Source organism: Zootoca vivipara, chromosome 16 (assembly GCF_965207765.1).
Source record: "Zootoca vivipara chromosome 16, rZooViv2.hap1.1, whole genome shotgun sequence".
Classification (NCBI taxonomy): Eukaryota; Metazoa; Chordata; class Lepidosauria; order Squamata; family Lacertidae; genus Zootoca; species Zootoca vivipara.
This window is the reverse complement of record NC_142599.1, coordinates 19,158,798-19,171,432: the sequence shown is the minus strand read 5'-3', so window position 1 is coordinate 19,171,432 and position 12,635 is coordinate 19,158,798. Positions and strand designations below refer to the sequence as shown.

Genomic DNA, 12,635 nt, shown 5'->3' with positions numbered 1-12,635 from the left:
TCTTTGCTCCTTCTGCCTGGAGGCTGCTGTATTCCCCCAGGAGACCCGGGGCTTTTATTTGATTTGGAGCAAGCAATAACTGTTGCAGTCAAGCTCATTTTGCACTAGTTAACCCAATAACTGCAGGGTCCCCTCCCCCCCCCCCATTTTTGCTGGCTTGGCAAAAATTGCACAGAATTGAAATGAGACCACCAAATCCATTTAGGCTGTTTCCCCAATAAAACTGGAGGAGGGGCAAGTGGGAGGAGGAGGAGGAGAAACAGCCACGGCGTGGGGTGTGCGGAAATGGGACTACTCCGAGTTAGTAGTCTGTTTCCACTCGGGAATCTCAGCTGGGGCTTCCTGTGACTCCAGAGAAAGAAATAAGGAAGCTTGGAGTCTCTGGATCTACCTATAGATGTGTGAGAGACAGAAAAGCCCTTTTGAAAAGGCAGATCAAAGAAGCCATTTCTTCCGTCCAAATCATTAAACTGTGGGACTCGCTCATTAAAACTACGGAACTGGCTTTAAAAGAGGACCGGGCAAATTCATGGAGGAGAAAGCTATTGCTAGCCATGATGGCCTCCACAGTTGGGGGGCAGCAACGCTTCTGAAAGCCAGTCGCTGGAAACTTCAAAAGAGGAGAGTGCTGTTGTGATCAGGTCCCGCTTGGGAACTTCCCATTGGAGCATCGGGTTGGCCAGTGTAAGAACAGGATCCTGGACTAGATGGGCCATTGGCCTGATCCAGCAGAGCTCTTCTTGTGTTCTTAAGGGATTGATTTGAAACAGCATGTAGCCAAAGGGGTTAACACACATGCTACTTACTACTCCAAATCCCCCCCTCTCAGAACAGCTTTTCTCAAGAAACCAGGGTGCCATGGCACAGATCTGCATGCAACATTTAGTTTCAGGCCCTTAAAAATGCAAACAATACCTCATCCCTTTAAAAAAAGCTATGCTGCCAACCTTGCCTTGTATTTCAGCAGCATAAAAAGTTTACAGCATCTCATTTACCTGTCACTGGCAAACGGCACAGAGGCTGCGTTTTGCAGAGACAAGGTCACCCTGGCATCTAAGTAATCTCCTTTTAACACCCCTAAACTTCTCAGGCCTCCCTCTTCCATCTTGCAAACGGGGGAATGGGGCACTGTGCCCCAAATCTCAGCCTGCTCTCCGCCAGCCCCCACCTGCCTGCCTCCTTACTTTCAAGCAGTTTCCTCCTCCCTAGCCTCAGTGTTGCCCTTGTAGAACTCAGCAGGAAGGAGGAAAATGGCAAAAGCTGAATTAGGCTCTGTACATACTCCTGCCTACTCTGCGTCTAGTGCGCTCTTGCGAACTGGGGTACACACAACGTTAGCCACAATCCATATCTATCCTGTCATTTCTTGGGAAATGCTGCCTTTTGATAAGTTTGACCCCAAACCAGCTCCGATCTGGGCTGAGAAGAATAATGACCCAGCTACGTTTTAAGCTGGTGACGTTGCAACTCTATGATTCTATGATCCTACACCTGGTCTTAGCTCTGGCTCCCCCTACTGTTGGTCTCCCTGCCTTCCACCCTACCAGTCACACTGGGCACACCAGCGGTAAAGAAAGCAAGGCTTTATTACCTGAGCTGAGAAACAGTATCTAGAGCTCAGCATCATGATGCAAAAGGCTGAACACACTCATAAAACTCAGAAGAGAAATGTTTCTGATAATGTAATGGAAGGGTAGCAATAGACGGTAACATTTGATGTATTTTAATGTTTGTTGGAAGCCACCCAGAGTGGCAGGGGAAGCCCAGCCAGATGGGCGGGGTATAAATAATAATAAAATAATAATAATAATAATAATAATAATAATAATAATAATAATAATAATAATATATTATTATTATTATTATTATTTATTGCTACTCTTTCATAGCATTATAGGAATGCAGAATATAAGCATTGCACAGAGAAAGGCTGCAGTTCTATGCACGTTTAGTCTGAGAAATGAGTGAGACTTGCTCCTGAGTAAACATAGGCTGGAGGTGTCGTAGCCACTCCACAAAAAATTAGCTTTCATGAATCCATTTCCTTTCAGTATATAATACAGTGGTACCTCGGTTTATGAACACAATTGGTTCCGGAAGTCTGTTCATAAACTGAAGCGTTCATAAACTGAAGCGAACTTTCCCATTGAAAGTAATGGAAAGTGGATTAATCCGTTCCAGACGGTCCGCGAAGTAACCGTTCATAAACTGAAGCGAACTTTCCCATTGAAAGTAATGGAAAGTGGATTAATCCGTTCCAGACGGGCCCGCGGAGTACTTAAACTGAAGCGTTCATAAACTGAAACATGGGTGTAATTGGTTCCGGAAGTCTGTTCATAAACTGAAGCGTTCATAAACTGAAGAGAACTTTCCCATTAAAAGTAATGGAAAGAGAATTAATCCGTTCCAGATGGGTCCGCGGCGTTCATAAACCGAAAATTCATAAACCGAGGTGTTCATAAACCGAGGTTCCACTGTATACCCTTTGAAACAGAAGTACAGCTTAATTTTTTTCTCTCCAATCTGCATCTGAAAGACTAATATTCTATACACATTTCTTAAAAAGAAAGCCCTGCTTAATTCAATGGGGCAGGGCTGAAAGCGGGATTGTAGGCACCAATAATCACTGTGACGCTAGACCAGGCATAGGCAACCTTGGCTCTCCAGATGTTTTGGAACCTACAACTCCCATGATCCCTGTCCACTGGCCCTGTTAGCTAGGGATCATGGGAGTTGTAGTTCCAAAACATCTGGAGTGCCAAGGTTGCCTGCGCTAGACGGCTGACAGGTGGAAAGGCCTATGTAGGGGGAGTGGGGAGGATAAGGAACTGCGGTGCCCACTGAATCCAGCTCTCCACCAGAGTAATGACGGTGTACTAACAGAACCTTTCTGAAGTTTTACGGAGGAGAATAACTAGCTACTTAAGAGGACTGTGGGTTGTAGTGAGCCTTAGTGAGGGAAGGCATGGAGACATTCAAGACAGATAAAAGAAAGAACTTCTTCATGCAGTGCATGGCTAAGCTATGGAACTCGCTCCAGTAGGAAGCAGCAACGGCCATGAGATTGGGTGGCTTAACAATAAAAGGTAACGGTAAAGTTAAGTCCAGTTGCGAACGACTCTGGGGTTGCAGCGCTCATCTTGCTTTACTGGCCGAGGGAGCCGATGTTTGTCCACAGACAGTTTTTCTGGGTCATGTGGCCAGCATGACTAAGCCGCTTCTGGTGAAACCAGAGCAGCACACAGAAATGCCGTTTACCTTCCTGTCGGAGCAGTACCTATTTATCTACTTGCACTTTGACGTGCTTTCGAACTGCTAGGTTGTCAGGAGCCGGGACAGAAAAAACGGGAGCTCACCCCATCGTGGGGATTTGAACCTCCGCCTTCCGATCAGCAAGCCCTAGGCTCAGTGGTTTAGACCACAGTGCCACCCGCTTAACAATAGGACTGGAGACAAATTCATGGATATGAGAATCAGTGGCTACTAGCCATGATGGCTCTGCTCTTGTCAGGGACTATGCTGAGGAAGGCTGCACTGAGGAAGAATGGTGAAAGCCACCCCCACCCCCTCCCCCTGATTCTGATCCTGAATCTTCCCAGGAGCAGGAGGACAGTATAGATTTGGAAACGTGGTTTGCAGAGGGGCATAGTTCAGAAGGCAGAAGCTGGGAAATACTGGATGGGGAACAGCTAGGAGAAGAAACACTGGAAGAGAGAGGGTTAAGACCAGGGGTCAGCAAACTTTTTCAGCAGGGGGTCGGTCCACGGTCCCTCAGACCTTGTGGGGGGCCAGACTATATTTTGGGGGGGGAAATATGAACGAATTTCTATGCCCCACAAATAACCCAGAGATGCATTTTAAATAAAAGGACATATTCTACTCATGTAAAAACATGCTGATCATCCACGGGCCGGATTTAGAAGGCAATTGGGCCACATCCGGCCCCCGGGCCTTAGTTTGCAGACCCCTGGTTAAGAGATTTAAGGTCTCTGGACAGCATTCAACACACACACACACCTTCCCCAAAGACACAGAGAGCTCAGGAAGTGTTAGAACAGAAAACGCAGGTGGTACAAGCTCCAATTATAAAACATAGGAATGACGTAGATTAATAGTGATGGGGGGTTGACCCTTAATTGGGAGCACCGTAGGTAGATGTGTACTTTTGTCTCCTGCTGTGATTATTAAAGAACCTCACTGGTAAGACGTTCCTTTCATTTGATCTTCTTATTTACTGCCATGGGGGAGGAAGCTGATTCCCTGAAGCCTGACACACGGTCAGAGGCAGGAATGCTTCTGAACACCAAGTTGTTAGAGACCACAGCAATCTTGTGTTTAGGCCCTGCTTGTGGGCTTCCCAGAAAAGATATCTGGTTGACCACTGTGAGAACAGGATGCTGGACTCTATGGGCCATTGGCCTGATCCAGCAGGCTCTTCTAATGTTCTTATGAAGGCATGCCAGCTGCCTACTCTTTCCCAGAAAGGAGAGCTGGATCGCTCTGGCTCCCCTCTTTCCTGTTTTGCAGGCAAAATGCATGCCCTTTTTCTTTTTTTGGGGGGGGGGAGGAGAAAAACAAGTTTGAAGCTGCTCTAAAATCCTGCCTGCTCCTGTTGAGCGTTCGTCACAGATTCATCAGCCTGGCCTAAGAGGAAACCCTTGAAGTCCGAGGCATAGAGAGAATGAGAGACCCTTAAGAAAGAAAACAAACCCAGTCTCCTACATTCTTCTGAAGTCTGAAGCAGCAGCCAGCCCCCCTGAAGTTCAGCCAGCTGGAATTAGCGAAGCCAGAGTGCTACGTGCAGAGGAAATCAGCTTCCTGAAGAGATGTCTGTGCTGCGCCCCCAGAGCTCATAAAAAGGGGATTAGCATGTTAACCACATAATTAAACATGAAAAATTCTGCAGGCTCCATCCAAGGTGGAGAGGGAAACTCGGGAGATTGCAAACATGACCCTTGTTCCATTGCAGGGCTTCATCACAGAGGGGCCTCTACCCATACGAGAGATTCGGAACTGGGACATAGAATCACAGAACTGTAGAGTTGGAAGGCACCCCAAGGGTCATCTAGTCCAACCCTCTGAAATGGAGGGTCCTCCGGCTGAAAGCAAAGGAGAGGACATAGCTCGGAGGTGGAGCATCCGACCGTGCTGCATGGATCTAAGTCCGGGGGGGGGGGGGACAGCTGTAGTTTAGTGGCAGAGCAGCTGCTTGGAATGCAGCAGGTCCCAGATTTAACCCCAAGGTAGGGCTGAGAACACCCTTTGCCTGAAACTCTAAAGAGCTGCTACCAGTCATTGTTGACCATGCTGAGCTAGATGAGCCAATGGTTTGACTCGGTGTAGGGCAGCACCATGTGTTCCTTCCTCCCTCCTTGTTGTTGTTGTTATTTATTAAATTTGCATGCCACCCTTCATCCTAAGATCACAGGGTGGCTCACAACACAAAAATACAAAATGAGAACACAAAATACATTTTAAAAAAACCAAAAGCAAACCATAAAAAAATCCTCCCACAAACACATTTTAAAAGGACATAGAATTTGCAGTATTGTCAAACTGCAGATCCAGAGGTCCTTGAAATAAAGCACCAATCAAACCCAGGTGCCAAACATTAAGCATTGTCACATTGCTTCTATCTGGAACCCCCTGAGCATTATTCTGAGGGCTCCTTGCTGTCTCGAGGGCTGTTTTACAGCAGAAAGGAGAGACTTTTAATAAACAAATTCCCTAACCCCCTCTCAGGACCAGCTCTTGCGTCCCATTTAAATTATCTTTCCGTACCCACCTCTGCCAATAAAGCTTTGGTTTAGCACCTTCGGTCTGCAGCCTCCCAGTGGAAGGAAATCTAAGTATGTGGAACTGAATTTCCTTATATTCGTCCTCTGTTGCTGTCTGAGGGCTGTCTTCCCAAATGCTGTATAAAATTTTAAGTTGTCCATGGCACAAGGCAGGGATCTGTCTATTTCTCCTTCGAGAAAGGGCCGTAGCTCAGTGGAAGAGCATCTGCCTTGCATGCAGAACAACCCAGCATCTCCAGGTAGGGCTGGGAGAGATTCCCCTACCTGAAATCCTGGAGAACCACTGCCAGTCTGTGTGGACAATACTGAGCTAGATGAATGAATGGTTTGATTTCAGAAAAGGCAGCTTCCTATGTTCCTATGCAACTCTATAATGTGTCCCATAAGTCATACCTTGGTTTTCAAACAGCCTAGTTCTCGAATGTTTCGGCTCCCGAATGATTGAAACCTGGAAGTGACTGTTCTGGTTTTCGAACGTTCTTTTGGAAGCTGAACATCCAGCGGGGCTTCTGCAGCTTCCGATTGGCTGCAGGAACTTCCTGCAGCCAATCAGAAGCTGCACTATGCTTTTCAAATGCTATGGAAGTCTAATGGACTTCCGGAATGGATTCTGTTCGACTTCCAAGCTAAGACGTTTACTCAGAAGATTGAAAAGTGTAAGATCAAGTTCTTCTTGGCTCATTTTCTGGATTTGTTTTTCCTAGCAAGATTAGCACAAGAGGAGGTTTGTTTGCTGTCTCAATGAACAGAGAACATACAAAGTATAGTGCTTAATTCTAGTCAAGAGGTAAAGTCCATAGTGTTCTTATAAAGATTCGAGCATCAAGGAGAAGGCCAGCAAATTCTGATGACCAAGAAAAGTGACTCGCATCAAAAATAAGAGCCACCAAAAATAACAGCTCCGGGGAAGAGATGGCATGGGGGAACAATATTATCATTCTTTCTGCTCTTCCCTTTCAGGATTCAATTTAGAGAGTGGACAGGGGAAAGTTTTTATCCCTGTCTTGTAACTTGAGGACTGGTGGGTGTTGAGAGAAGCTGGAGGTTGGAAGATCCGGGACAGAGAAAAGAAAGGAATTCTTCACGCAGCATATACTGGTTAATCTGGGGAACCTGCTCCCGCAGGAGGCAGTAATAACCACCACCCTTGGGTGACCTTAAAAGAGGATGAGGCAACTGCATGTAGGAAAAGACTATCGGCGACTATTAGCCACAATTGCTATGCTCACAACTGCTGTGCCTCCACCGCTGGAGGTAGCAACCACTCAGTCCGTAGAGCATGACACTCTTAGAGTCATGGATTCAAGTCCCATGTTGGACAAAATATTCCTGCGTTGCAAGGGGTTGGACTAGATGAGCCTTGGGGATCCCTTCCATCTCTATTATTCTACCAGTTGGCGGCAACCACAGGGCAGGGACACTGCTCTTGTGGTCAGATCCTGCTTGCAGGGTTCCAACAGGCACTGTGAGAACAGGATGCTGGGCGAGATGGGCCACTGGCAGGCTCTCCAGATGTCCTTATGTAACGCTAGTGTGGCCAGTTAGCAGGCTCTGAAAGCCCGCTTTCACACACACACACACACACACACACACACACACACACACACACACACTACGGCCCATCTTGAAAGGTGCCAACGATGACAAGCCGTTCCAATTAAGGATCGTCCCGCAGGAACAGCCTGGGTGGCATTCCTGCCCTTCGTCAAGATCTGAACTATTCTGCAGAGCAAACCGCTGGGCTACGAAGCAGAGGTGCCAGAGCACCAGCCAATGAGGAAGCTTGAGCGAAGGCTTCCAAAGACCACGGAGCAGCTTTGAAGTGCTCGACTGTAACGGGAGAGAGCAAAAGCAGCAGCTTCAAAAAAAGGTTTCAGAAGATTTATTTTTCAGAAGTTAAAAAAGGAGGAGGGGAAATCAATCGGCTGCCAAGGGAGGGGGTGATTAATGAGGGGAGTGGGCAGGAGATGACTTTACCTGCAGGGTGGTGATTCTCTTCGTGGGGCAGAGGAAGAGGTATCTGCCCCTCCCTTCCCCATCACACATGCAGCCTGAAATGAGGAGGCATCACTCCTGTTTTTGTGCAAATGCTCCTTTGCCATCGCTTTTTGAAGAGGAGGCAAAGAATTGGGAAAGGTCGAGCTTTTGCCCACGTTGGGCAAAAAGATTCCTGCACTGCAGTGGGCTGGACTAGATGAGCCTTGTGGTCCCTTCCGACTCTATAATTCTACGATTTCTCATTACCACTACCCTCCACCGTAACGTCCCAGGGCAGGTTAAAGCAATTTAGAAATACAGTATGAAAAACAGTTTAAAGCATGTTAACAGCCACGGGTAAAGGGTGGGTCCTAAAAAGATACATCTCAAGCGTCAAAGGTCAGGGTAAAGAGGGATGTTTGTAGCCTACACATAATGAAGGTGCCAGGGTTGCTTCTGTGGCAAGAGAATTCCACAGCTTAGGAGCCACCACAGAGAAGGCCCTCTCCTGATTCACCCATCCACTGAACTTCTGGGGGCAGAGGAACTACCAAGAGGGGCCCCTCTGGCAATTTTAATACCCGAGAGAGTCTGTAGGGAAAGAGGCAGTGTTTTCAAATTTGGGGACTAAGTTGTTTAGGGATTTAAATGTGAGCACCTTTAACTGGGCCCAGAAATGAACGAGCAACCGTTAACATCTGCTGTTACCTGTGTGATGGCGGGAGAAAGATGCACAGCTGTGATTCGGATGTACGCTAAGTGAATAAACTTCCTAATGTGGTATTATTTATCTGTTGGGCTCAGTGAAGAAGCGCAGGTTGCAGGATAAGCCTTTGCCAACCCGCCGCCCTTCAGACTTTTTGGACTACAACTCCCATCAGCCCCTGCCAGCATGACATGACCGTGCGCCTTTAGCACCATATACCCATGGTGACTAGAGGCTGATGGGAGTTGCAGTCCGAAAGATCCGGAGGGCTCCAGGCTGGCAAAGCCTGTGGTGGAGCAATATTTTAAAAATTTGCTTGCTGCCTTCCTTCCCAATAAAACACCCCCTTGTGTAAAGACTTGTCAATGTGTTGATTGTGTCGGACTGGTAGAATTGCACCGAAAGCAGGGGGACATGCCCAAAAAGGAGAGGTCTCCTCCAGCATCACACCCTCCGGGAGGAAGGATACTATAAAGCTCCAGACCCGTTTTTGCCAGATCTCACCCTCGCAAGGACCCTGCCACGGGGCAACAAGCTCCAACCGCCCTGCCGCACATGGTGAAAGGCAGCGGATTTTCCACAAGCAAGCTCATGCAGGGGTTAGTAAGAGACAGGTGGCCATCCCATCACCGCACGCAAAGAAATCTTGGAATAACCTACTTGGAAGGTCTCAAATGCAGATAGGTCTTCTGCCCTGGGCTTGAGGCTAAACCGGCAAAATGAGAAACAAACACACACAAAAAGAGGTCCTCTGTGAAATCGAGAGTGTCAACGTTCCCAGGTCGCGTCTTCCTCAAAGTGTGAAAATTGGGTTGGTGGTTCTATAGCTCACTGGGCACTATCTCCTCCGGGAAACTCTCTTGCCCAAGGCCCACTCAAAGTCTCACTTCAACAGGACTCGCACAGGAAAACATCCTGGGCGAGGATTGTATTCCATTTTCATTGGAGGGCAAGCGGATGTCCCTCCCCCTGCACCAAAATGCTACAGGCCAAGCCCGGCAGTTGGATACTTTTAGCACAGCAGCACTTAAACCCTCTGGAACTCCCTGCCTCTTGACATCAGGAAAGAACCTTCACTGTACTCTTTGCAGCACCTGCTAAAAACGTTTTTGTTTAGACAAGCCTACCCAGACATGTAGGATGTCGGTGTATGTAGGATGAACGCCCTCCCGTCAGATGTCAAAGAGAAAAACAGCTACCAGATTCTTAGAAGACATCTGAAGGCAGCCCTGTTTAGGGAGGCTTTTAATGTTTAATAGAATATTTTATTTTATTTCTCTGTTGGAAGCCACCCAGAGTGGCTGGGGAAACCCAGCCAGATGGGTGGGGTATAAATAATAAATTAGAAATTAGATTATGTTTTAATCTGTTTTTAGTTCATTGCTGATTTTGTCTTTTGACTGCTTTGAATAGTTGTTTTAGCCGAAAATCACTCTTTTATTCTTTGTAAACTGCTTTGAGGGGTTGCTTGGTGTTTTGTTTTGTTTTTTGCAATTAAGCGGTATATACATTTTAATGAAAGAAATAACTATGGGCCAGGAGAGTGTTCACCTGTCGCAGCAGTGGGCATCAACCTCTATCTATCTATCTATCTATCTATCTATCTATCTATCTATCTATCTATCTATCTATCTATCATCTATCTATCTATCATCTATCTATCATCTATTGATCTTTCTTTCTATCTATTTAAATTGCAATGTAGGTCAGCACAAGACCTGCTCTGAAGCTATCCCTTGCAGGCAGCAAGGAAAAAAGGTAGAGAGTGTGATTTCAATAGGCACCGGAAGACACCTCGGACTGGTTTTGTTGGTGCACCAGGATAACGGCAGTCACCCTGGCACCTTGACCCTCCCTCTCCCCCTCCTGGGAAGCAGCAGTAATGCCACAGAACGGAGGCCAGGGGTGCATCGATTCCCCTCCCCGCCCGCCCCACTTCAGCCCATCCCGACACGACAAGCTGCCCTTCCTAAAATCATATTTTCTACATATTAATGATACAAGAGCCTCTTTTGCATCTGGACATATAGAGTTAAAAAAGAAAAAGAAAACAGAAATGGGTCCCATGTCCTGGTTTGAGGTTAAAAGGTGGGTCCTGGTTCGAAATATGTTGACGGTACTGTCACGAGCCAATACGGTGCCGTGGTTAAGAGTGGCAGGCTAGGAGCTGGGAGAGACCAGGGTTCGAATCCCCCGCTCAGCCATGAGGCTTGCTGAGTGACCTTGGGGGCCAGTCTCTGCCTCTCTCAGCCTAACCTACCTCACAGGGTTGTTGTGGGGATTAAAGGAGGAAGGGGAGAACCATGTCTGCCGCCTTGAGCTCCTTAGAGGTGAAAGGGGAGGAAAGGTGGGACAGAAATGAAACTAATGAATAAATAAAGAAACAAAATCAGAGTAGGAAATAAATCAAAATAAAACAAAGCAGAGATGAGATGAGATGAAGCAACTCAAGACCCACAGCTCAGGTTTCTTGTCTACAACGATCCTTCGTCCATCTGCCGAGGGGTTTTTTAATAGAAGGCTTGTTATCTTTGGCTTAAAGGGGAGATTCCTTTGCTGACAAAGTCTCCTGGGATTCCTAAGAGATATTTAAGGCAATCCAAAGATTTCCCTCCGCTCAGCAAATATTTCAACATTGCTGAATCCCGTAACGATGGGAGAAGAATGATTTCGAAACAGCAGGTCAACCTGGCAGAGAGCTGAGGCAATTATTCCTCTTGTAACTGAACGAGGCACACAAAGGGAAGCATAGACATTCAACAGTCAACTGAATTTTTTAACTTGGGGGGGGGGGGGCTGAGATCAGCAGTATGGGAAATGAGGCTCTGAAATCATGCCTAAGTAGAACCTCCCCATCCAGGAGCAGTAGGCTGCTGAATACCAGCTGCTGGGCTGCAACGGCAGAAAAAAGATCCTGGTTTTATGCAACTGGCCGGTCACAGAGGTGGACCATGTCGGCCTCTGTGGGGGGAATCCAACACGGCCCTTGTGAAATGTATCGCCTTTCCCCTCTCTCACTCCAAGACTCTTTCCCTGCCGCAGCTCTACGTGTTATAAAATGAAGGAGATCTCCAGCCACATACTGTGCACTTTCCTCTGCCCCCTGCTCTTGGAATCCCTATAAGAACCTGCTGCAGGAGAGGGACTGTGAGCGACATTGGTGGGGCGGGCAGTTTCTAGGAACAAGGTGAAACTGTAAAGCTCCTCTGTTATTTTTTTGCTATTTTTTTTGTCTTGGTGCTGTTGCAATAGGGGTTGGACGCTGACCAGTGGCAGTACCTTTTCGGTGGTGGCTCCCCGGTTATGGAATGCCCCCTCTAGTCAGGTGCACCTGTCTCCTTTATTATTAAATTTCTGGTGGAATGGGAAAACATTCCTTCCCACCACCACCACTACCAAGCATTAGGTGGCTGAGAAACACTCGCTGGGAGTTCCAGAAAGACCTGGAAGGCCAAAGGTTCCCCCGGTCTTCTCAGGGTCTCTAAGGAAATTACCAGTTCTTTTTTTCAACCAAAAAAAAAAGTTTAGGGGTACTCTCATTCTCCTACTCATATTGAAATACTGCCCCTCGATGAGGCCAAACTTAGATTCACAAAATGTTTAGGGGTATGCGTATCCCTGCGTCCCCCCAGAAAAAAAAGCACTGGAAATTACTAAACACAAGCAGCACTTTTACAGCCGCCATGCAATACTGGTTCCACGTTTGTAAGCAACTGAGCATTTTAGCGTGGCAGCACAGACACTTTGGAACTCCCTGCCTATTGAGATCAGGCAGCTTCACGGTGCCCTTTGTGACACCTGCTGGAAGCATTTTGATTTAAGGCAAAGGCTAACGTAGAATCTTGAAGTGCATTTTCATCTGCTTTTTAGCTTAGCGTCGATTTCAGCTATTATTGTTTTTCAGTGTTTTCAATAGCCATTTTTAACTGCTTTTTACTGACAACGTCAATGTTTTGTTCTTTTTGCATACAGCTTTGAGGTGGCTGTTGTATATTTAATTTTATGAAATAAAAATAAGTGAATTAAATAAAGACACTTTCCAAAACACAGCACAAGGTCTCTCTCTCTCTCTCTCTCTCTCTCCCTGTGCGACATGTCCTGAATTGAGCTTGGCCGCATTTTCACGCACCAAGAAATCCCGTTTTTTTATGCAG

The 12,635-nt window shown here is 46.9% G+C and overlaps 1 protein-coding gene across 10 annotated transcripts in view; it reads right to left on the bottom strand.

Annotated features, from left to right (window-relative positions):
• The window catches only part of NF2 (NF2, moesin-ezrin-radixin like (MERLIN) tumor suppressor), a 96,041-nt gene that overhangs the window by 15,772 nt on the left and 67,634 nt on the right, over nucleotides 1-12,635 (bottom strand). For 4 of the 10 annotated variants that reach the window (XM_088660132.1, XM_088660133.1, XM_088660131.1 and 1 more), the window contains exon 17: nucleotides 9,142-9,187. The exons of the other annotated variants lie outside the window; for them this stretch is intronic. In XM_088660132.1, coding sequence (XP_088516258.1) covers nucleotides 9,152-9,187 — 36 coding nt within the window. In that variant the 3' untranslated portion in view covers nucleotides 9,142-9,151. The remainder of the gene's footprint in view (nucleotides 1-9,141; nucleotides 9,188-12,635) is intronic. 10 annotated transcript variants of the gene reach the window in all.